Here is a 23,460-nt window from a genome sequence, read left to right as displayed (position 1 = left end):
TTAACGGAGGGCGCGGGCATGGCTGAGCTCACTCGGCAGGTTGGCTACTCCCCCTCGGCGGGGCGGGGCGGCCCCCCTCCCAGCCCCTTCCTTAGGGGTCCCGGCTAAGCCCGGCAGGCAGGGGTGGGGGTCCGGCCTTGCCCTGAGCGGAGCGTAGGGCCCCTCCTCCAGGCCGTCAAGGACGCGGAGGCCCAAGTAGACAGGCTCCGGTTGGAGGCCCAAAAGGCGGAGGAGATGCTGGCCCTGGCCAGGCTGGAGTGCGGGGCGCGGGCCCAGGAGGGTGGGCGGGGCTCGGGCTGGGGGCCAGAGGGGCCGGGGAGGGGGATCGGGCGCCAAGCCCGCCGGTTGGCCCCCCACTTACATCCCCACAGGGGAGGAGGAGGCGCCCGGGCTGAAGTGTCAGGTCACTGAGCTCCACGACATGCTGTTGAAGGACGTGGGTGATCGCATCCGCGCTGATGGCAGGTCACTGGTCCCGGCCGGCGAGGGGCGAAGGATGAGCCGAGGCTTCGGGCGGACGGCGGTGACCTGGCGGCCACTCCCAGGTGGCCTCTTGTCATCGACCCTTCGGGCCAGGCGGCCACCTTCCTGCGCTACCAGGACACCAACTATGTGGACGCTGTGAACCCAGACCACCTGAGGCCGGAGAGGATCAGGCTGGCGCTGCTGGGGCGCTCGGGTGAGGCTGGCGGAAGGCGGGAGGCCCCGGCCCTCCCCGCCCCACCCCTCGCCCTCCCCGCAGCTTCGGGAAGCCGCGGGTGTCCGACTTGCGTGAAGTGGACCTGTTCCTGGCGGCGCAGTGGCAGCTGGAGGCGGTGCAGACGGGCCTGGCGCAGGAGCTGCTGGGCCGCGGGCTGCTGGAGCGGGAGAGGTTCCTGTCGCTGCTGCGGCCGACCGATGAGCCCGAGTACAGCCCCAGCCAGTGCCAGGAGGCGCGCCTGGGGCACTTCCACCTCTTCTATGTCACCAAGGTTCGGTGGCCGCTGCGCCCCAGGGCACCGGGTCCGTGAACGTGCGCATCAGGAATGTGGGCGTGCGCTGTGCAGGGGAGGGGGCCGGCCGGGAGCCCCAGCTGGGGGACCCCGGCTGGCGGGCCCTTGGGGGCAGAGTAGGCGGGCCCATATCAGTTCCTTCCGCTGTGGAGCAGTGCACAGTTGGGACGACGGGGGAGTTCGTGGTCCCCGCACCGGCCCCAGATTTGGAGGAGCAGAAGGGGTGGGCGTTGGTATGCCGGCGGGTGGACAGACAGACAGACTAGAGGTAAAACGTAGTCAATTTTATTCTCCTTAAACCACAAAATAGAGTCTTTGGTTGTACAAACATCACTAGTTACAGTCTCGCCAGGAGGTCCCGGCTGGGGAGGGGGCAGTTAGCGGCCAGAACTCTTGAAAATGCTAACGGCCGGGTTAAAAGACTCGAGGCAAGGGTGGTGCTGGAGCTGGCAGGGCCCCCACCCCAAGTCGGGGGAGGTACCTTGACCCTCTAGGAGGGCACCGGGCCCAGGCCCCGGCGCCCCGGCCGCACGGCGCGGCGGCTGCTGCACAGGGCCACCTCCTCGGGGCCCGCGGCGCCTGGCGAAGGCCTGCCCAGAAGCACCATGGCCACCTCTCCATCCTCCTCTGGCAGACCTGGCCGACGGGGGCGGGGAGTGAGCTGATGGGCCCCAGGCCCCCTGGGAGCACCCGGGGCCGCGCCTGCCAACTCACCAGGGCTCGGAGATGGTTCCAAGGACCTCAGCTCCTCAGCAAAATCTGGGGACTGTGATGGGGAGAAGGGCTGCTCAGGGCTCCGCCCCAGACCTGCCTGAAACCACCCACCTGAGCCTGGGTGGGTCCCTGCTGAGCCCTGGCTGGAGGATGGGAGGTGGGTGGACAGGACTGGCCACAGAGAGACGGGGAGGGTACCAGAGGAGGGGACAGGGCTGGGTGACAGGCACAGCAGAAAGGTGGCAGGAGCTGGTCGGGCTGTCTTGCAGAAGGGCCAGGAGGGCCCGGTACCTGCATGTCATAGACAGGTCTGGAAGAGGGGAGGGCTGCAAACACCCTGTAGTCAAACTTCCTCCCAGACAAGGCCTTGAAAGGACAGCGTGAGGAGAGAGGTAAAGAGCGTGAGAAGAAAGAGGGCTGGGGGAGTCTGGATCCCTGCCCCCCACCAGGGGAGGAGTGCAGGGAAGGGTGACAGCCGTTGGTTCCTCACCAAGCGTCCCGGGGAGGTGCCGGTCTGGAGGCCGAGGTCTGGAGGGACAAGAAGTGGACGTCGGGAGAGGTCCGCGCCGCAGGCTGAGCCCCCCGCCTCCCCACGACGCACAGACCTTCCAAGGGGGTGGGTGACGGGGTGGGCGCGGGCGAGGGGGCCTCGGCCAGGCGCTCCAGAGGCCCCCGCTTGCTTCGACCCTCCTGAGACTTGCTGAGGACCATCTGTGCGCGGAGAGCGTCCTGTTCCAGAGACTTCATCCTGCGGGCAGGGGAGCGGCGGGCGGGCTGGACAGGGTCGGAGGGCGAGGGCGGGGGCGGGGGCGGGGGCGGGGAGGGGACCGGAGGGGACGGGAGGGGACGGGGCGGGAGCAGCGCGCGGGGCGGGGCCTCACCTGGCCGCCCTCCACAGCGCACGCTTCTCGGCCTCCAGGGCACGGCGCTCCGCCGGGGACAGGGTCCGCTCGGGAGCCGGCAGCTCCGGGCTCTGCACGCGCAGCCGCTCCTGGTGGCGCCGCTCGGCCTTGGCCGTCCGCACCGGAGCGCCGCCTCCCTGCGGCGGGGGGGACGCGGGGCCAAGCCTGGGCCGGGCGACAGGAGAGCCGGGTGGAGGGGCGCCGCGCGGGCGGAGAGAGGGGAGGGGGAGACGCTGGGGGGGGCCCTCCCCCAGCTTACCCTGCGGCGGGGCCCCGGCCGGCCCAGGGCGGCTCCTCCTCGGGCTCCTCGTCCTCCGGGGCCTCGCCTTCCGGGCGCCCCGCGTCCGCCGCGTCCCCCGCCGCCTCGCGCAGCATCTGCGTCCTCTTCTGTTGCAGCTTTCGGGCTGGGGGAGGGGAGGGGAGGGGCGGGTCAGGTTGGGAGCCGGTGCTCCCCTCCCCGACCACCCTCGCCCAACCCAGTGGGCTGCTTACCTTCCTCCTCCTGCATCTTCCGCAGGTCGTCGGCACCCACCAGCGACACGCGCTTAGGGGGGCCCCCGGTCTGGGGCACCCGCACCTCAAGCTCGAAGTACTTCTGCCGCTCGCGGAAGGACAGCTGCTCCGGGGAGGCCGTGGGCCCAGGCTTGGGGGGCTGGGGAGAGCACGCCCTGAGAGCCGGGCCCTCGCGTCTCGCACCCTGGCAGGAACACGCAGCAGGGGACCGGGGCCCACCACCTACCTGAGCAGGGGCCTCCAGGGGTGGGTGCAGGCCGGGCACGGCAGCGAAGGTCCTATACGCCTGCTTCACGTTGGCGGGCAGCTCGTCAGGGGAGGGCGGGGAGGGGGGCTGGCGGACGGGGCACAGCGAGCTGTGTGGTGACAGCTGTCCCGGCTGCAGCCACCGCCCGTCCCACCACCAGCTGTCCTTGCTGACTGCCTCCCCGCCCCCCCGCCCCCCCCGGGTCAGGGCACTCACGGACTGGGGATCACCTCTGCCCCTGAGGGCCGGGGAGCCCCTTGGCCAGGCCTGAGCCACTGGCTGGATCACCCCAGGCTTTGTCTGCAAAGGGCAGGTGCAGGGGCCAGGAGGAATCGGTTCAGGTGAGGGGATGTGAGGATTGGGGGGAGGACGGGGAAAAAAGAGAGATGGGGCCCAGGTGGGCGGCTGGGCGGGTGTCCAGGGTGTGAGGCCGTGCTGGGAAGGGGCAGAGGCTGGGAGCCGGGCTCCAAGCAGGTACTTCCAGTGCCCACCCCTACCCTGCCACCAGGCGAGAGGAGGTGCCCACGCCTGGCCCTCCCCACGCAGCAGAACCGGGGAGCCTCTGCAAGCAGGTGGGGGTGGGGGCAGGGCCAAGCTGGCCCCTAGGGGCTCCCAGACGGGAGGACGGATGGGGGTGGGGCCGCCCTGACCACCCCCAGCCCATCTGCCCAAGGAAGCCACAGGAGCTCCCCAGCCCCATGCCACCCAGCTCTGCCAGGAAGGGGCCCACAGGTTGTGTCCTCAAGAGTGACAGATGGCAGCTGGGGGGAGGCGCTGTCCCCTGGCAACCCCCTTCCCAGAGGAGGGGGCTCGGCAGGCAGCACCTCCCTGGAGTCCTCCACCCCCCAGCCCCGTGTGCACTCACCTGCTGGTGGCCAGGGGAACAGGAGGCCTCAGTCATCTTCCCGCCACTTGCCCCAGACGGCACCTGGAAGAGCCGAGTGGTGGGTGGGATGAGGGCTGGGCAGGGCTGGGGCCCCACAAGGAGGACCTGGGGGCTGGGGTGCTTGCTTTGGTCGCACAGGCTGGTCCTCAGCTCCCTGACCTGACCAGCCCAGGGAATATCCCGAGATAGGCAGGCTTTCCCCACAGCGAGGCCACCCACCCTCCCCGTGAGCTTCAGAGATCCATGAGCTGGGGAAGCCCCGACTCCTGCCAGCCACCCTGCAGCTGTGCCCCTTCTGCTCAGAGGACACTGGGCTCCCATCCTGGGGACTTCCTGCTCTTGCCTGTCTGTGGTCAAGGGAGGGAGGGTCTTCACAGAGGCCCTGAGCAGGCTCCCTTAGCCCCTAGGCCCCACTCGGCCTCTCACCCAGCGCAGCCTCCTCCCGACCACTTATGGTCGGTCCTGCGGGGTCTCCCAGCAGCAGCTGGTGGGGCACACCCTCCGGGAGGGGTTATTTCAAGCTTTGGGGAGAGGAATGAGAAGCACACGCCTCCCTCTCGGCGTCCCCACCCCCAGCTGCGAGTGCTGGGCCTCCTCGCCAACCATGGTCTCTGGGGCTCCCGCAGCTGCTCCAGCCCGTCCTCCCCACCGTGGCTGGTGCCCGATCCCACCCTGACCACTCTGGTGGCCTCAAGCTGTCCCTGCCTCTGGCCCTGTCCCAAGCCCTCTGGGCCCACACAGCTCCTCTGCCCAGCCTGCCTGGTGAGTCTGACGGCAAGAGAAGGGTTGGGGCGGAGGCCAAGGGCCTTCTCAGAAGCTGGCCCTGCCGCGCCGCACCTCACGTCCTGGGCTCTAAGGAGGGAGCAGAAGCATCTGCTTCACGGCTTGGTTCACGGATTCAGGAGGACGAGACACGTGCCAGGCTGGGAGGTGGCGCTCCAGCTTGGGCACGCTGGCCAGTCCCCTCCTCCAGCCCCTGTGCCATGTGAGGGCCCCCACAGGCCTCAGCCCTCCCCCTGGGGGCAGCCGCCTGAAAGCCCTGCCCTGCAAGGGTCTCAGGCGGAGGGAAGGAGGTTAAGGCAGGGGCAGGACTGACGGACAGGTAAGCAGACAGAGGACAGGACAGGGGTGTGACGATCAGGGACTGACCCTCTGCACACTGCCGGCGCTGGGTGTGGCAGCCAGGGCGCGGCAGTCCAGCTTCAGGCTCTCCAGGCTCCGACACTGGGGGGCAGAGTGGACACAGTGCTACCAGGGGCCGTGCCTGCCACCGAGGGTGGGGCGGGCAGCTGCTAGGGGGGCGGGGCGGGCAGCCAGAGCTCGGAGCCACGGGCCCGTGTGCGGAGAAGCCCGCCGTGCAGGGCACGGACAGCCCGGACACTCACCATGGCCTCCGGCCCCCACTGTGGGGTCTGTCCAGGCAGCTCCTTCTCCTGTGAGCAGAGACAGTGGTCAGGACTGACGGCCTTAGGCTCCCGAGCCCTGGGGCTGCTGGCTGCGGGCGGCTCTGACCTTGCCGGGGCCCTCGGGGCTCAGCTCCCGGTCGACGGAGGAGATGCTTTCCAGGCTATTCCGGCGGCCCATGCCTGCTGCAAAGGGGTTGGCGATGATGCCTGGGGACACCTGCGGGAGGAGCGGGCTGAGTGACCACACATACCTGAGGTGGCCTCTGGGGGCGGGCTCTGTGAGCAGCGCCGCCGCCCACTCGGGACACCATGCCATCATCCTGTCTGTGACTTGGGGCACCCACAGGTCACATCTGTACACTGCATGCACCAGAGGATGTCCTGATGCGGGGCAGGATTCCCAGGCAGTGACGCTGGGCCATGGGGCAGAAAAGGCTGGCCACGTAACCATCACCCCGGGGAGCAAAGAACTGACAACAAGATGGCGGGGGTGGGGGGTGGAGCCGCAACGTGCCTGACAGCACAGAGAGGGACTGAGGCGGAAGTCCAAGTGGCAAGGAGGACAACACTGGTTCTCACATCAGAAAAGTCTGTTCGAATTTGGAAGAGCTGACCCGTGGTGCCGACTGGAATGAGTGATAAAGGCATGATGTGAACACATGCTCTTCCAGAATTACAGAGATAATCGCGGATGCAAACGTGCCTACGTTCACAGGTGTGATTCCAGCCACTGAGAGGTCCTGAGACCATGACACCCCGACAGCCGTGAGCATGCCCAGGGCCCAGACTTTGACTTCTAAGTATCACTTTGACTAAAGGAACCAGTGCTCCTGGGTGGGAAAGTATGAAATGACCCCAGACATCTTGTGGCGGAAAGTAAGCCGCTTAAAGGAAGGTGGGTCGTGCTAACAGGGCCAGGGCCAGCCAGAAGCCCCTCTCATCAGCCGAGTCTGGGATGGCTTGAGCACCAAAATCAACAGCAGTAGTGACAAACTATCACCTGTGAAATAAAATGGAAACTGGCAAATCTACGCTAAGGAAGAAGGGAAAACTCCTCCTCAGGGCAGGAAGCCGCTCAACACGTGTGGAAGGGACAGGGACGGCACACGAGCTACCACCAGGGACTGAGGCATGGACAGCGGCGGGGCTGATGCTTGGGGGGAGCCCGACAAAGAGCAGGACAGTTACACGGCCTCACAGCACCTCCCCACAAAGCACCTGTTAATTTCAAGGGAAAAGCGTCACTTTGCAGTGGAGCAACCCGGAGACGCCCCCGTGGAGAGGGTCACTGACAGGACACCACCATCCATGCGTCCTGGTGGGAGGCCCTTGAAGACAGTGTCACCTCTGTATTAACCCTGCCAAAAGGGCATCCACTGAAGCCCGTCCTGAGGAAACACCGGACAGACCCACAGCGAGGGCTGTTCCACACAGTGATGATGGCCTGTGCTCGTTCGAAGTTCAAGGCCAGAGTCAGGGAGACTTGAGCAGGCGTGGCAACCAGACACCCGCATGCCCCGGACCGTGGCCTTTGGCGTAGCCCCGAGACCACTGGTGGGACGCACATGGGGCCCCTGAGTGAGTGTTCTTGACGCTTTCCTCCAACTTTTTTTTTTTTTTTTTTTGCGGTACGCGGGCCTCTCACTGTTGTGGCCTCTCCCGTTGTGGAGCACAGGCTCCGGACGCGCAGGCTCAGTGGCCATGGCTCACGGACCTAGCTGCTCCGCGGCATGTGGGATCTTACCGGACCGGGGCACGAACCCGTGTCCCCTGCATCGGCAGGCGGACTCTCAACCACTGCGCCACCAGGGAAGCCCCTTTCCTCCAACTTTAAAATTATTTTATATATTTGCTTATATCTTTCAGAAAGAAATAATGGCAGGAGAAAGCAACACTAAGGCAGATGACGGCCTGTGGGGTGGAGACGGGACTGACTCCTCAAGGTGCGAGTCCGTAGTTTTGGCTTTGGGGCCACGTAAGACTTATAATAAGAAAGTGATCGGGCTTCCCTGGTGGCGCAGTGGTTGAGAGTCCGCCTGCCGATGCAGGGGACACGGGTTCGTGCCCCGGTCCGGGAAGATCCCACATGCCGCGGAACGGCTGGGCCCGTGAGCCATGGCCGCTGAGCCTGCGCGTCCGGAGCCTGTGCTCCGCAACGGGAGAGGCCACAACAGTGAGAGGCCCGCGTACCGCAAAAAAAAGAAAAAAAAAAATACAAAAAAAAGTGATCTTTTAAAGTCATCTCTAAAAACAGAAAACGAGTAAGCCTAACTGTACGTCAAGTTGGCAACAGAACAATTCAGAGAATTATTTCAAGTGACTTAAAATCACAGTATTTTGACTGTGCCTCCTCAGTGGATAAACCCTAAGGACATGAAGAAATTTAAGATGCTATTAATGGGGACTTCCCTGGTGGTCCAGTGGTTGGGACTCCATGCTCCTAATGCAGGGGGCCCAGGTTCCATCCCTGGTCAGGGAACTACATCCCACATGCTGCAACTAAGAGACTGCGTTCCACAACAAAGATCCCACATGCTGCAACTAAGACCCGGTGTAGCCAAATAAATTAAAAAAGAAAAGACGCTATTAATGGTTTCATTATTAGCAATAATATTGATATTGCTTTTTGAAATTATAATTATGGTAATGTTACTTAATTTACTGAAACAGTTTTTAAGATGAGAAAAAGAAATATAAAATCAAAAAAGCCAAAATCCTGTAACCTTAAATATGAATTGAAAGTAACAGCACAAATTCATGATTTTTCTCCTTCCAAAAATATTCACTTCCCAGGATTCATGTGCTACAGAGGCCCAGGAGCAACCACAGCTCAGAGCCACAAGCACCCGGCCAGTGACAGCTCTGAACGCCACGCCCAGGGCTGGGGCAGGAAATACATGGACACCTGGTCACACCAGAGAGCAGGACGCTAACGAACGACAGGTGTCACACTCAAAGGACACGGGAGCCACACTGCCCAACGAGGACGGCACACCGAGAATATACAGACCCTAAAAACAAAGACAGAAAAACACCTCTGTAGCCATCTTTGGGGGTTTCCAAGGCACCAGCTTGTTATTTAAAAAATCAACAAATGAAAGGAAAGAATCAAAGTATTTATCACACCTCTCCTGTATAAAATCTTATCTTAGGATTAAAAAAATAGCTGATAAAGAAAATTTCTTCCTTACAGAAAGGTCAGTAGAATAAAAGCAACAGATGCAGAAGGAGTAACTGAAGGCTTCTTCTTTAGAGCAATAATCAAGGAAATACTAAAAAAGAAAGGCAGTCTTGATCAAATCCTAAAGCTGGTTAGCTGAAAAGTCCGTTCAAATACACAAGACTTTGGTGAGTATGATGAGGAGGAAGAGGCAGCAGAAATCAGATCAAACAGATGACAGAACCACAGAAGAGGAGAAGAGGCGGAGGAGAGAGAATATTCCCAACCTCGCACCAGCATGCTGAGAACTACAGCGAGGAGGCTTCTTGGAAAGTGCACAGCAGCCCCCGAGGCCCTGCAGCCGAAGACCGGCCACCAGGGCTGTCCGACTGTACAAGAGCCCCCAGGGGCTGTGGCCCAGGAGCAAGACCGGCAGGTACTAACGACAGTCCGCCCCACCACCGTGCCGAGCACCGGGGAGGAGGGACAGGGCGCGGGCTGACACAAAGGCGGGTTTGCAGAATCCAATCAAAGTTCGGGGAAATGGCTGCAAACTCGGATTCCTATACGGGTCACATGGGTCAATGCAGGTGAGTCAGGTGGGCCGAGGTTCAGAGAAACGGGGGTGGGGGGACGAACGGTGTTACCCCTTTTCCTTTCAAGCACCAAGCCAGCCAGAGGAAACCTGTGCGCTGAGCCTCAACCCCACCTGGCACAGGGCTGTAAAAACCATCAATGAAGGGACTTCAGAAAACTCAACACCCACTTCAGAGAATAACTCTTACGGGTTATAAATGGAAACAGCCCTCCAAATTTAAAAAAAAATGCTATATGAACTTCAGCCTGGAAGTCGGCACAAGGGAAGGCCACTGGCCACCACCACCACCGGGTCCCAGGGGGACGGAGGGGCCTGACCTCCCAGGAAAAGGGGACCCGCAGCCACCAATCGGGCCACACGCAGGGCTTCCACTAGGGGATGAAAAAAAGCCACCGACGAGAATTAATAAGGAAACAAGATCAATCTATGAATGTGCTTGGGGAAAACTTACACAGAGATCAAAGCTAATCCCTGAGTCCCAACCAATTTTTGTTAGGGAACTTGGCAGGTCCATTCCTAGGAAACACATGAAAATAGACTAAACTTTTCAAAAGAAGAAAAAAAAGTGGGTGACTTCACAACACAGTCTAAAGTGGCTATACTGAGGACAGCAGCATTGGCCCAAGGGCGCATCCGGCTCCCCAGGGCCACATCCTGGGCCACAGGAATGTGGATCTGACCCACAAGGAAGTCACATTTCCCCAAATCAGTGGGAGAATGACAGACGTTTTAGTGCATACCATTGGGACCAAAGATCCATCTGCCTGAAAAGCAATTCCAGGTGGATTACAGAGCTATATGTTTTCTAAAAAAGTTCTTTGACAATCTTGCAACGGAGATTTTCCTAAGCAAAAACCAAACCCAGGGATCATAAAGAAGTTTAGAAGACTTAATTCACAGAAGTCTCCATTTCTGTAACCCCAGAGAGACCATTCCTAAACAGCAAAAGACAAAACCACTCATGCCCTATGCAATAAAAGACTGAAACTTACAACACAGAGGAGCAACTGCAAGTTACACGAGTTAAGTGAATTAGTGACTAAACACAAACTCCCAAAAGGAAAAGGACGAGGAAACTAGATGGCACTGCCTGCCAGATCCCACGGGAACAGAAGCTGGTGCTGCCCGAGGCTGGGAGGGGGTGGGAGACGGGGCAAGCCTGTGGCCTCTGGCCCAGCACCCACTCTTCCAGGACTCCTTCCTGCAGAAACTCCCCCCAAAGCAGAAAGACGGGCTCCCGAGCGCTCTGGCTGGTAACACAGCACAGATACAGCAACGCTGGAGAGAAGGCCAGACGCAGGAAGTCAAAGAACCACCAGCAGAACACAGCGAGGGCCCCCCGTAAAGTCTGGAACACACCAGCCCCCACCCTTTACCCTGAAGCTGTATTCACTCTCTTTCTTTGTACAAAAAGCTTTAAGTAAGTAAATGTATGGACTAAAACACTTAAATACACGTTTTAATTAAGTAAATGGAAGGCAAAGCCTTCTCTGGAAACCTGAGAGACTGCTCCCCAGAAACGACAGGGTTCCAGTGACTACACAGAGATGTGGGCACGGAAGCCAGCAGAGGGCGGCCCCAGAACCCAGGGAGTGGGGCCTCCAGCCCAGCATCCAGCCCTGGAGCAAAGAACACGAATGCAGAGTCCTTCCCCGTTCAGGAGAAACACACAGAATGAGGCTGATCCCTCCCTGGCAGCGCAGGGCAGGCGGGGCAGTAAGTCGCCATCCCGAAGACCCACTGCAGCCGAACAGGGGACGGCCCCACCCCAGAGGCTGCACCAGCAAGGGCGCCTCAGGGTGGGGCTGGCAGCCACCGCGGGTGAGGAGCCTTCGGAGGCCTGGGTGGGCATCAGCTCATGCCAGGCGCCCGGGGACAGCCGTGGAGAAAACAGAACGGAGAAGAGCAGGACAGCGGGACCCTCCCGAGCAGAGGGGACGCTGAGGCTTGGAAGCCAGGCCTGTCCAGGACACAGACTGGGCCAGGCACCAGGCCTCCAGAGCCCAGACACTCTCCAGGGGGCTAGGAGGGAAGACAGCTGGGTTCTGCCACAGGCCACCTGGGATGGGGGGATCCTGGGTGCCGAGCTCCCTGCTGAGGCGCTGCCGGAAGAGCAGGGTGGGGTCCCGTGCGAGTCTGCAGGGAGGCCGTGTGCCCGGCTCTGCGCCATCCTGCCCTGGCCCAGCGGCCACACGGTACAGGTACTGCTCACCTGGAAGCAGGTAACTCAGCCTTTTCTTTCAAGACGCGACCAGGCCGTCTGCGAACATGCTTCGTCCAACCCGGGCCAGAGCCTCCACAGGCCATGAGCGGTGGCCAAGACCAAGGCCCAGCACCGCCCTGGTCACCCCTGAGGCTGACTCACGACGGCCGAGCGCTTCCCAGGCTTGGAGGCGGAAAGGGTCAGCTGTCCCGGCCCGCACAGGGTCAGGTCACCGGGACCCCTCCAGGGAAGGACCCAGTCCCCGTGGCAGAGCACCGGCCGGGCGGGGGCACTGACCTCGGGGGCGCTGGTGTCGAAGCCGTCACAGACAAGCACAGTCAGGGTGTCGCCCACGCTGCGTAGCAGCTGCACGGCTTCGCCGTGCGTCAAGCCCAGCAAGCTCTGCTGGTTCACCTCCAGCAGCCGCAGCCCCACCCGCAGGCGACCATCTCGCCCGGCCGCTCCTGTGGGGCTCACCTGCGGGGAGACCCGGCCCCAGAGCTCAGGACGAGCCCATGCCCGAGCCCCCTTCTGCCCCGAGGAGTGCAGTGGAGCAGGGCCGACGAGGCGGGACGCTCACCTTGGAGATGAAGATGCCCTCATCCGTGGGGTCACAGGGGTTCCCTGCGTGGCCCTTGGCGCCCCCACGGATGCTGATGCCCAGCTTCTCCCCAGGGGCCTTCTGGATACAGAGCTCCCGCATGCCCGGGGGCGGCGGGTCCCTCCGCACGAGCAGGACCAGCTCCAGGCAGGGCCGCAGCAGGGCGCTGACCGCTTCCTGGTGGGTGGCGTCCCGCACATCCTGCCCATTCACTCCCAGGATGCGGTCCCCAACCCGCAGGCCACTGCGTGCAGCCAGGCCCCGGGGGAGCACCTGTTGGGGGACGGTGGTGCGCAGTGGGCGGGGGCTCTCACTGCCCTGTGCTCGGGCCGGGCCCTCTATGCACAAGGATGCCTGCGGGGTCCGCCCTACCTTAGAGATGAACACGCCGGGCTCCTGGACGCCAAATGGGTGGCTGGAGTGGTCGGAGCCCCCGACGATGCTGAGCCCCAAGGGGCCCCCAGCTCTCGGCAGACAGATCTCCTGGGGACGTGGAGGGGTGGGAGGGGTGGCTGGAGCAGGCCTGGCCAAGTACCAAAGGGGCGCTTTCCAAGCCCAGAGAGCGCGTGGGATCAGGGCGCTCCACTGCAGGGAGGCCGCTTTGTGTTGCACAGGAGACCACAGGAGGAGGAGACCCGCCACTGAATGACGCCCTGGTGTCCTGGGGCCGCGGAGGGCGTTAAGCACTTGCTTCCCCACCGGTGCGGCTAGCACCCCATCCCTAAAGCCGTGTGGACGTGGAGGAGGGGGCCGGGGAGGGGTTAGGGTGGGGACTGGGGTCTCACCTCCACTGGGTACGGCCCCTCCAGGGCAGCGGCCAGCAGACTAGGGGCCAGCCTTAGCGGCCCAGGCTCCCCAGGGTTGGCAGTGGCCATGGTGGTGGTGGTAGCAGCAGGGGGTGGGGGTGAGTGTGGCGGAGTACCAGGGGCAAGCGGCCCCCCGGCCTCCCGTTCCAGCAGCAGGGCGATGGTGGGAGAGGCAGCGGTCAGCAGGGAGACGGCGTGGTCGTGCCTGGCCTCCGTCACATCCACCCCGTCGATCTGCAAAAGCGTGGCCCGTCAGGGGGCCCCATGGGGCGAGTGAGGCGGCTGGGTACTGGGAGGGCCCCACTGCCCCCACTCACGGAGAGGACGCGATCGCCGACCTGTAGGGTGCCCGCCCGGTGGGCGGCGCCCCCCTCAGCAATGCGGGAGATGAAGATACCCTGCAGGGAAGAGGGAAGGAGAGCTCTTTACTACAGGCTGGCCTGGCCCTGCCCCCAGCAGCCCTCCCTGGCCCTGCCCACCCGCCTCACCGGGTCTCCGGCCCGGTAGGGCGTGGAGCCTTTCCCCCCAGCGATGCTGAAGCCCAAGCCCTTGTCGCTGCGCACGAGGCAGGCCACGCGACGCTGGCGGAGGGGCCCTGGCGGCTCGGGCTGGCGTGGGCGCGGGCGCAGGCCGCCTCCCCACCGCTCCCGGGGGCTGTAGTCGTCCTCAGGCCTCAGAGGCGTGACGGTGACCGCGTTCTCGGGCTCCACCATACGCTCCCGCCACAGCCGCACGTGCACAGTGGTGCCCGCGCCACGCAGTGCCTCCACGGCCTGTTGATGCTCGGCGTCCTGCAAGGCCACGCCGTTCACCTGCAGGCCACAGCGCTCGTCAGGGCAGGCCCCTCTACAGGTGGGCAGGCAGCGCAGGGGACGGGCGCCAGGGAAAGTGGTGGGTCGTCAGCACCCCTGCTATCTACGTGCCCACCGCCTGTGCAAGCCCGGGGCCAGGACGCCCGCAGGCCGAGAACAGCAGGCGGAGGCCCCTCCTGCGGGTCCACACCTGGGTTCCCAGGTCTGGAAACCCCTGCCACGTTCTCATCTGAGCAAACCCGCAGCCCAGCGTGCCTGCAGTTTCTGGGCTTCCAGCCCCTGCCTCCACCCCGTCCCTGACTCAGGCTCCCCCAGCCATCGGGGTACAGCAGTTCCTCCATAAAATTCGGATGTAGGCCCAGCCCCACCTGGCCCCGCAGCCTTCTGTCCACTGGCCCCCCTGCCCCGTGGGCCGGGCACACTGCCCTCAGACCTGCCCTATTGCGACAGCTGTGAGCACCGGCACGTGGCCTCCCACGATGAGCTCACCTGCCAGGGCTGGGTGGCCAGGTGCACGGGCAGGGGCTCCAGGGCAGAAACCAACCCGCCACCCAAACGTGTTAGAAGTCCGAACCCCTCCTAGACCAACCCTCAGGAGCAGATCTCTCCTCGAGATCGCTGCTCCTAGCACGGCCAGGGCCCACCCCACCAGGCCTCCCGCCCAGACGGGGGTCTCTGCCTCAGGGGCTCGCATCTGAGCCCCTGAAGCTCTGGCTTATGAGCTGCGCGCCTCACCAGTGGCCCTGTGCTTGGGGCTCTCAGGAGAACTGGCTGCAGGGGAGGCAGCCGAGCACCTGACAGCCAGGATGTGAGGCCCCGAGGGCCCAGTATTTCACTCAGACAGGGGCCAGGGGCTGCCGACTCACCTCGAGGAGCTTGTCGCCTACTCGGACCCCAGCCTGAGCCGCAGGGCCCTCCTCAGATACCCGCGAGATGAATATGCCCTGGAGGATAGACAGGAACTGAGACCGAGAGCATAGGCAGAGGCCACGGAGGGGCCTCACCCTGCCCTTCTGGGGGAGGGGCCCTCGGCAGCTTTGCGAGGCCCAGAGGCCCCCAAGTTGGGGCTGCAGAGACGCCCAAGGGTGCGGGAAAAGCAGAAGTGGGCCTGGGGTGGTCAGTGGGGCTGGGCGCGGGCCGCCGCGAGGTCCCGGGTGTCAGGGAGCGAGAAGGTGCCGGTCAAAAGCTTCCAGAGAATTTTGACCCCATGCCTAGTACAGCGGCCACTAGCGAAGGCAGGCGAGGCTGAAGACTGCAGGCAGGCGGGGCAGCCCCGACCTCCAGGTCCCCGTTCATCCTCTGGGGGACGGGGACCCCACAGTCCTCAAGGCCACCAAGCGGCGCAAGCAGGACGGAGTGGGCAGGGCAGCAGCGGCTGCTCACCTCGTCGTCGCCCTTGTAGGGGGTGGAGCCCTTGCCGCCCGCAATGCTGATGCCCAGGCCCCCCGTCTGCCGCACGATGGTGAGCGTCAGCTGGAAGCAGAACAGACATACGGTGTCCAAGGACGGCCGAGGGAGCGGGGCTGCCGGTGGACTCAGCAGGAAGCGGGGAGGGCCCAGGCCCCCCGGCCACTGACGACCTCTCCCAGGGCTGCCTCGGGCCACAGAGGAGCTGGACAGGGCGGGTAATGCCGGGGTTGAGGGAGTACAACCTGGAGAGAGCCCTCGTCCGAGGATGACGAGGCTGCCCTACGGTGCCTGGGCCGAGGTGCCGCAGGCAGGGAGGTGGGGGACGCCCAGCACCCCCCCGAGATTGGCCACCCTCACCTGGAGGCCAGCGCCCTGTCCCCCCCCATCTGTGCCAGAGGGCCGTCAGGCGCCCCAGGCCCCGGCTCTGAGGTGGCAGGAGGAGGCCTGCGCAGGAGCGGGGGAAGGAGACGCAGCGCCCACAGCCCAGGAAGCGAGGCCAGCGGCAGCCCGGGGTACAGAGCACAGGGCGGCAAGCGAGTACAGACCTCTTCCTCCTCAATGCGAGCGGGCTCTATCAGCAGGTTATTGGCCTGGTCAAACGACACTCCCTGTCAGGACAGGACCAGCAAGGGCATGCAGATCAGCTACGCCCAGCCCCGCCACCGCCTTGCCCGGCCCCACCTCGAGCAGGAAGGAGAGAAAAGACCACACCAAGCTCCCACAGCCTGAGTGCCGGGCCCTTCCTGCCTGTGCCCGAGCCTGTGCCTGGTGCCGCCCCCAGGTGCGAGGTCCCCTCCAGTCTGGAGGCCTGGCTGCTTCTGCCAACCTGCCAAACGGGGTCCCAGGGGGGCCCCACCACGGGCTGAGCCTAGGCCTGGCTGTCCCGGTTTTGACTGTCCAAGGCCCTCTCAGCTGTCACGGCGTCATGCCGCCGTGCTCAGGGCAGAATCACCGACGATGCAAACACAGGGGCGCTGTGGCAGCGGGGCAGCCCACGGAGAAGACCGGACCCCAGGGGCCCCGTGAGAGGCACCTGAGGACCAGGGCAAGGAGGCGGGTGAGGGCCCCACGGCCCGCCTGGAAGCCAGCCCTCAGGAGAGCCAGGGAAGGCAGAGGAGCCCGGGCAGAGAAGAGTGGCCGCCCGAGCCCTGGGATGGGAGCTCTGGGTGGAGTCAGCAGCCAGCCGGGAGAGGAGGGCGGGCGGGTGGGGACAGGCACCTCCCTCCACAGCTGGTTTCAAGACACGGGCCTCGAGTGTCATCTGAGATCCCGCCAGTGCGGACCGAAGGGCCTGGCCGGCCTGGCCTGGGCTGGCGCGTGGGGTCAGACCCACCTTGACAGAGGGTGCAGAAGCCACAGCCCCCTCGCTCTCCTCCTCCTCGCCCGCCTCCACGGCTCCCGCCGCCACCGCCGCTGCCGCCTCCTCGGCTTCCTCCTCCTCCTCCTCCTCTTCCTCCTCCTCGGCTCGAGGAGCCCAGGGCACGTGGGGGCCGTTGTGCCAGCCCCCAGACCCTACTGGGCCCTCACTGTCCGGCTGTGCTCCTTGCAGCAGGGCCACCACGGCCTCAGGCTGGGGCAGCTTGGAGATCTTGAAGTGCTTCTTGTAGTGGGGCGTGTCCTTGCGGATGAGCCGCTGCCTCTCACCCGGCACGGGCCAGGGGGCCTCCAGCTGCCCCGCCTCGCTCTCGCCATCCTCCCCGGGCAGGAGCAGCGTGTCCTCCGCGAAGCGCACCGTGGGCTGCGAGAGGCCGAGTGGGAGGACGTCGGTCTGGCCCACCCCCACGTGGGCCCAGGGAAGGTGGCAGCAGACAGGGGCTCTGAGAGGCTCCCCGCTGCTCGGATCAGAGAAGGATGGGGATCGGTGGGCCAGGAGGCTCTGCCCACCCCGTGCGCTGTACTCCCAGCAGCCTGACGCTGGGGTGCCCATCAGGGCCACGATAAAGGTCCCTGGGGGGCCCGGGAGCAACCCAAAAGGGGGATGTGAGGCGGTGACGGACGTGGGAGGGCAGGGCCCATGCCAAACCTGGCCATGGGGTGGAGGCCCTCATCCCCAGGCCCTCGCCCCTGCCTGGGGCAGCAAGGCTCCTGCTGGGCTCCACATAGGAAAGAGCACACCTGCGGGGCCCTCCTGCACCTTGACGGGTCCTGACAGCAACCTGCTTGGGAAGGAGGAGGGGCAGGGGGAGGCAGGCCCACCCCTGGGCAAGCAGCCTTCAAGGCCAGTCTCACCTCCTCATAGATCTCCTCTGTGACCTCCTCCTGGGAGGTTGGCGTGGATTCCTGCTGGCTCGGCTCCTCCACCTCGGCCAGCGGGCCCTCGGGCTCACCCTGGGAGGCTGTGCTGGCAGACAGGTGCGAGTCCGCACTCAGGCCAGACTCGGTGCTCAGCCTCTTCTCCTGTGGCGGGGTCAGGTGGTGGGTCAGGCCACCTATTGGGGGACCCCACATCGCAGGCCACCCACCCTGGGGCTCCCTGCTTCCTGACCACAGCACCTCGCGGGCTCCCCCCTCCCAGCTGCCCCTTCCCTGCAGGGAGTGGGATCTGTGCTCAGCCCTCTGGGGTGCCCACTGTCCCACCCCCGGGAAGCCACACTCCACCAAACAGCTACGGGCACACAAAGCCACTGCTCTGTGTTGCAGACCCTAAAAGGTCTTCCGAGTACCCAAGATGACACCAGCACGGGGAAGGACAGGCACCCCAGAGTGAGCACGTCTCTGCAGACAAGCTGTGGCAACTTCCCAGGATGGAAGGCTCTGTGTCACAGACAGAGGCCCTGCCACTTGTCCCCCAGGCATCAGACGTCCTGCTGTACCCCAGGGGCCCTAAAGCTTCCCCTAGCCCTGCTGCCAAAGCTCCTGAATGAGTAGACTCAGGCCTGCCTGGTTCTTGCCCCAGTCCCCTTCACAAAGGCTGACAACGTAGGCGCCCAAGAAAAACACCACAGGGAATGGGCCCACTACTCAGTTCCCTCTGCCGAGGACCCAGCTGCTTCTGGCTCCTCTCTTGCAGCTGCCCGCACGTCCACGCCACACGACCCCCGTGTCTGCCCGGCAGCCCGCGGTGGGGGCAGCCTGCTCTGCGGAAGGGTGTGGGCGCTTGGCCCTGAGCCCCCCCACTGCAACCTGGCGCCTCTCCTGGCCGGTTCCCCATGCCCACACAGGGCCCCGGAACGCTGCACCCAGCCTGGGGCTCCCAAGCAGGAGAGCCCGTAAGGCGGGCATCCCTCCCACGCCCCGCGGGTCCCCCCAGGCACCTCCTCCGAGGGCGGGGGTGAGGGTGAGTGCTGTGCGGAGTCGGGCCTGCAGGAGGCGGCTGCGCTTCGACGCTCTACAGCCCTCTTCATCACCTGGAGCTCGCTGGGGTGAGGCGTAGCCCGACGCTGCAGGCCCTGCAGTGGGCACAGGGGTGAGGGGCGGGGCGGGGCCGGGGTCAGGCAGGGGTGGGGAGGAGGGAGCCCCCCAGGGACCCCACCCCCCCATACCCGTTTCTCGGCAGCAGCCTCCTCTGCGTCCTCGTCGCCCGCAGGGGCCTCTAGGAACTGGATGACACTGACGCGGCCGAGCGGGGCATCACCCCAGCTCTCCGAAGGGCTGCTCTGCGGCCCCGGGTCCTCTGCGGAAGCGCGTGTCAAGGGGAAGCCCCTCCCCACCCGAGGCCACGCCCCATCCTGCCCCCCAGCAACCTACCGAGGCTGGGCGGGGGCTGCTGGGGCAGCAGGTAGCAGGTGAGCACCTTCTCGCCGGTCTGGGCGTCGTCCTCAGTCTGGAACCGAAGCATGGGCTGCGCCTGGTTCTCCGCCAGCCACAGGGCCTTTAGGTTGAGGTGCGTGAGGGCGAACGGCAGACTCTGCAGACTGGGGGCCGGGGCACGGTTAGCTCAGGGTGGGGGAGGTGGAGGGGCACAGCGGGCACGGTCAGCTCAGTGGGCGCCAGGCCAGGAGGGCACGGGGGCTACTCACCGGTTCCCGGCCACATCTAGCACATGCAGCTCGGCCGTGTGGGCGAGCTCCGGCGGCAGGACAGCCAGGCGGTTGTCCCTCAAAGAGAGGACGCTGAGTGCCATGCAGCCCCCGATCTCAGGCGGCAGGGCCTCCAGGCGGTTCCGGTCCACGTTGAGGTTGGTCAGCTTGCTCAGCTTCCCCAAGGAGCGGGGCAGGGCCTGGCCGGGACGAGGGAGGATCGGAGATCAGCAGAAGCCCCCGGGTAGCGTGAGGAGGGAGCTGAGTGCTTTCGGAGGGCGGCCTCTGCCCCTGCTCCAGGGCCCCGACCCCTCCAGCCACTGGTCTCTTGCCACTCCGCACGCCTCCAGACGTCCCCCCGTCTGCATCCCATGCTAACTCTGAAACCAGCCACCAGTGGGGCTGGGCCCCACCGTCAGCAGGTTCTCCGTGAGGATCAGCTCTGACAAGTTCTCACAGTCCCCAATGGCCTCCGTCACCTCGCAGAGGCGATTCTGGTCTACCTTCAAGATGGACAGCTGCTTCAGCTGACCTGGCATCAGGAAGACACGGTGACGGGACTCGGTGAGGCAGGGAGCCCAGTCAACCACACGACTGAAACAGCCTGCCCCTCACCCTGCCTCCTGCACCTCGAGAACGCTGAGAGCTCACCCCCCCACCCTTGCCATCCTGCTGCCAAGCTGACCAGGCCCACCAGCTCCCATGCACCCGCTGCCCGCGACCTGCCATCGTGCCCTCACGAGCTCACCATCCCCGCCCACCACCACAAGCTGCCTCGGTTCCTCAGGAGCAGCCCCAGCCATCCCACTCTGGCCTCAGGCCGGTCTCCCCATCTTTGGGGGCTGTGTCCCAGGACCCAGCAAAATCAGGATCCTTACCCCAGAAGCCCTCTCTAGACCTGGTTTCATCCCCAGCCACACCCTCCCAGCACTAACCAATGCCGTCAGGAAGCCGCTGCAGCCAGTTCTGTGAAAGCAGCAGGTCGGTGAGCAGCACCAGCCCCCCGAGTTCCGCAGGCAGCTCCTCCAGCCGGTTCTCCGACACATCCAGGCACACCAGGCGCCGCAGATTCCCGAGTTCCTGGAGGCAGGTGCAGAGAGTCAGGGGACGGACAAGCATGAAGCGGGGGCAGCCACACCCTCACTCACCGGGGGCAGGGCCGACAGCTGGTTCCGGTCCAGCCACAGCTCACGCAAGTTGGGCAGGGCCCCCAGGGTGTCGGGCTGCAAGAAGAGACAGGGACAGAGTGACGGACGAGGCTCACTAACCCTGCCTGGCCCCGCCCCACCCACGACAGCCCCGCCCTCTCCACACCAGCACTTCCAGATCGTTGCCTCCCAGATCCAGCTGTTCCAGCTTGACCAGGAAAGACAAGGACCTGCAAAGGAAACAGAGCAAGTTCTGTCGCAGCCACACGGCCCGAGAGGCCTAGGGCGGCTGCTGGCAGGGCCAAGCCACTCACGCGGGCAAGGACTTGAGCAGATTCTCCCTGAGCTCCAAGGTCACCAGGTTGGCGAGACTGAAAAAGATCAGGGCGGGGCGTGAGAAAGGTAGGACGGTGGGGAGAGGTTTAGGAACAGGGCTCTCCTGAGCGCCCCCACCACCCAAGAGTGCACTCACTTGCCCACGTCCCCAGGCAGCGCCTGCAAGGACACATCATTCAGGGCTAGATGAGCCAGGCTGCGCAGCTGAGTGAAACCTTCGGGGAGCCTAAGGGGAGCAAGGGGTCCTCAGATGCCCAGGCAGAGGCTGCGGGACCTCCCAAGCCCCACTACCACCCCTGCCATGGCCACCACCCACCTGGACAAAGGATTCCCACTGAAGTCTGCAATCTCCAGGGCTTTGCAAAACTTGATGCTCTCGGGGATCTCAGGGATGTCTGTGAGGAGAGAGGGATCACCACGGAAACATGCCCACAGCCTCCAGGAGCTCAAAGCCCTTCCTGCCACCCTCAGATTCCACCCCAGACCCGCCCCAGGCTCCACACCATTCCGAGACACGTCCAGCTCCACCAGTTGCATGAAGTTGGCCACCTCAGGGGGCAACCGCTGGATCTCGTTGTCACTCAGGCCCAGCTTGCGCAGGTTCAGCAGCCGAAAGAAGGGCTGTGGGCAGGGGGTAGGGTCAGGGGTGACGGGCCCTGTAGCAGAAGGCCCCTCCCTGCTCCAGGCCACACAGGAACCCCGGGTCCTGTCCCATCACCCTGGTCTGCAGTGAGAAATGCAAGGAGACAAAAACAGATACACATCTTCCCGCACTTCTGACTTGTGTCACCTCAGAATCATCCCCCCCATACAACGCTGCCACGTGACTTGCCCTATGCGCTCAAGTCTCAGCTGGAAAGTCACTTATTTTTTCTAACCTGATGAGTCCCTGTTCCTTGCTCTCTGTGTTCCCTCAAGGCTCCTCCCACCCCCTGAATCACCTCTTCCACCCACCCAGCAAGTGGGCCCTCCAAGGCCTGTGGTGGTTTCTGCTACTGCACCCCAGCAGCCGCCCCAGCCTGAGCCCATGACAAGAATTTAACAACTACCAAAAAAAAGTGTAAAGAAGACAGGAGAGAGCCGCAAATACGGGCTGCACGCGCGCAGGGGCTGCAGGCAACGTGTGGTGGGACCTGGAGGTGACCGTGAGGAGGCCCGGTCCAGGCCCAGAACGGAGCCACACCCTTTGTGGCACACAGTCCCCAAGCATTAGGCCACTTTGCACCCCATCTCCAAAAAGGAAATCCTTTTGTGACCCGCTTCTTTTAACCTCCTCTCCCAAGTAGCCTTAAAAGGAGGAAAATACGTTGTCCAAAAGAAACAAGGCAGCGAGAAGTAGACGGACCACAAACCTGCCAAGGACAAGCACCTTAAGACGGCTACCCCCGACCCCACCCCAGCACCCAGGAGGAAGAGAAGAGCAGTCCGGACAGAAGCGTGGCCTCCCCACCTCCAGAGCAGTCCAGCAAGTTCCTATCAGTCAGTCACGCCGGGTTCACCTTCCACCCTGATGCACTCCAACCCCATCCACCTTCCCCCACGGCTTTCAATCTGCAGCTCCTCCTCTAGGCTGTGACCATCCCCGCCCCCAGGCAGGCACCCGATGACCGCTGCCACCTGGTGCCAGCGCCGGCGGTGGGTGAGGAGGGTGGGGCTGGCCGGGGTGGGGCTCCGGCCAGTAAGAACCATCAGGGCCGACTGGAAACTGCGGCGTCCCGCCCGGGCCAGCGCCTGCTGAGGGCTCAGAGGAGCGGGCTGTCGCAGCCAGGCCGAGCCCGCCGACCCGGTGCGAGGGCTGGGCCGGCGGCAGGTCCAGCGGCCGCTCACCTTGGGCAGCTCACGCAGCTGGTTGGCGTCGAGGAGCAGCTCCTCCAGGCTGCGGCTGTAGCGGTAGATCTCCTCGGGCACGGCCTGCAGCGAGCAGTGCCGCTTGTCCACCGACTCCACGTGCCGGTTGCAGCGCCACAGCGGGATGCACTTGAGCATGGTGCGGGCGGGCGCGGGCTCAGGCGGGGGGCGGGGGGCGGGGCTCGGCCCGCATGAGCGCCGGGCCGGCCCGGGCGGGGGAGGTGCCGGGGGCGGCCCGGGGCGGCGGCGGCGGCGGCGGCGGCGGCGGCGGCGGCAGCAGGGCGGCGGCGGCGGCGGCGCTGGGCCCGGCCCGCGCTCGGGACGCTCGGACCACGGCGGCCTGGGCGGGGGGCGCGGCCCGGCCGACGCTCAGACTCTCAGGAGGCGGCGGCGGCCCCGCATCCCGCCAGGCCCACTTGACCCGGCCCGTCCGCTCGCCTGCCGCTGTGCCGCAGCCGGAACCGCCGCCACTATCCGCCGGACTGCCCCGCCGACAACCGCCGGCAGCCGCGCAGCCCGCCGGGAAGCCGAGGCCCGCCCTCGCCGCCCCTCGTCGCCCCGAACTGCAACCCCCACAAGGCCTCGCGGCGCCGGTGCGTCCGAAGACCCGTAGCGGCACCGCGCACGGCCTGTCGGGAAGCTCGGTTCCCTCCCCCTGGCGCAAGGCATGGTGGGAACTGAAGTCCGTTCAAAGCCTGAGCTCCCGCACGCCAGCGCCCCAACCGTTCCCGGGACCGAGGCTTCCTGCCGCCCCTCCCGCCCGCTGGGCCCCCTCCCCGGAAGCCCTCAAGACCCCACGATCCTGCCCGCCGCCCCTCTTACAGGGACGTGGGCTCCCGGAGGGTAGGGCGCCGGGCCAAGGCGGCGCTCATTTGCCTGACAGACTAAACGTGTCCCGGGACTTCAGGGGCTCTGGGCC

The 23,460-nt window shown here is 64.7% G+C and overlaps 2 protein-coding genes across 8 annotated transcripts in view; one reads left to right on the top strand and one right to left on the bottom strand.

Moving 5' to 3' along the window:
- The window catches only part of IQANK1 (IQ motif and ankyrin repeat containing 1), a gene marked incomplete at both ends in the record, with an annotated part of 30,131 nt that extends 29,121 nt beyond the window's left edge, over window positions 1–1,010 (top strand). Inside the window, 5 exon segments of the mRNA XM_079901792.1 lie at window positions 110–280; window positions 372–465; window positions 546–664; window positions 667–679; window positions 743–1,010. Of these exon segments, the coding sequence (XP_079757918.1) occupies window positions 110–280; window positions 372–465; window positions 546–664; window positions 667–679; window positions 743–1,010 (665 nt within the window).
- Window positions 1,011–1,274: 264 nt separating this feature from the next.
- On the bottom strand, window positions 1,275–22,777 carry SCRIB (scribble planar cell polarity protein). 7 transcript variants are annotated; one of them, XM_079901582.1, is made up of 38 exons: window positions 22,521–22,777; window positions 21,197–21,314; window positions 21,010–21,088; window positions 20,830–20,919; window positions 20,672–20,728; window positions 20,524–20,587; window positions 20,358–20,432; window positions 20,145–20,289; window positions 19,623–19,741; window positions 19,210–19,409; window positions 18,938–19,104; window positions 18,733–18,863; window positions 18,505–18,639; window positions 17,480–17,647; window positions 16,584–16,988; window positions 15,796–15,858; window positions 15,224–15,313; window positions 14,707–14,784; window positions 13,517–13,840; window positions 13,346–13,426; window positions 13,008–13,262; window positions 12,595–12,705; window positions 12,202–12,495; window positions 11,919–12,098; window positions 5,767–5,877; window positions 5,640–5,687; window positions 5,404–5,478; window positions 4,234–4,296; window positions 3,585–3,668; window positions 3,348–3,455; window positions 3,101–3,260; window positions 2,868–3,012; window positions 2,588–2,773; window positions 2,312–2,454; window positions 2,197–2,234; window positions 1,998–2,072; window positions 1,707–1,758; window positions 1,275–1,628 (listed from the first exon to the last, which is right to left on the bottom strand). In XM_079901582.1, the coding sequence occupies exons 1-38, from the start codon at window positions 22,677–22,679 to the stop codon at window positions 1,483–1,485; spliced, it is 5,022 nt and encodes a 1,673-aa protein (XP_079757708.1). In that variant the 5' UTR covers window positions 22,680–22,777; the 3' UTR covers window positions 1,275–1,482. The 7 variants fall into 7 exon arrangements, with proteins under 7 accessions (XP_079757708.1, XP_079757709.1, XP_079757711.1 ...); XM_079901583.1 differs by lacking the exon at window positions 1,998–2,072; XM_079901585.1 differs by lacking the exon at window positions 3,585–3,668.
- Window positions 22,778–23,460: the final 683 nt, after the last annotated feature.

The sequence above is a fragment of the Stenella coeruleoalba genome (assembly GCF_951394435.1).
Source record: "Stenella coeruleoalba genome assembly, chromosome: 17".
NCBI lineage: Eukaryota > Metazoa > Chordata > Mammalia > Artiodactyla > Delphinidae > Stenella > Stenella coeruleoalba.
Note: the sequence above shows the minus strand (reverse complement) of the source record. Positions and strands in the feature narration are given on the sequence as shown.

Coding starts and splice junctions, on each gene's coding strand:
- SCRIB (XM_079901582.1), bottom strand. CDS start 22,679: ATGCTCAAGTGCATCCCGCTGTGGCGCTGCAACCGGCACGTGGAGTCG. Junction 19,410..19,622: donor TCACGGAGAACCTGCTGACG/GTGGGGCCCAGC, acceptor CGTCCCGGCCAG/GCCCTGCCCCGCTCCTTGGG. Junction 2,073..2,196: donor GCACCTCCCCGGGACGCTTG/GTGAGGAACCAA, acceptor TGTCCTTTCAAG/GCCTTGTCTGGGAGGAAGTT.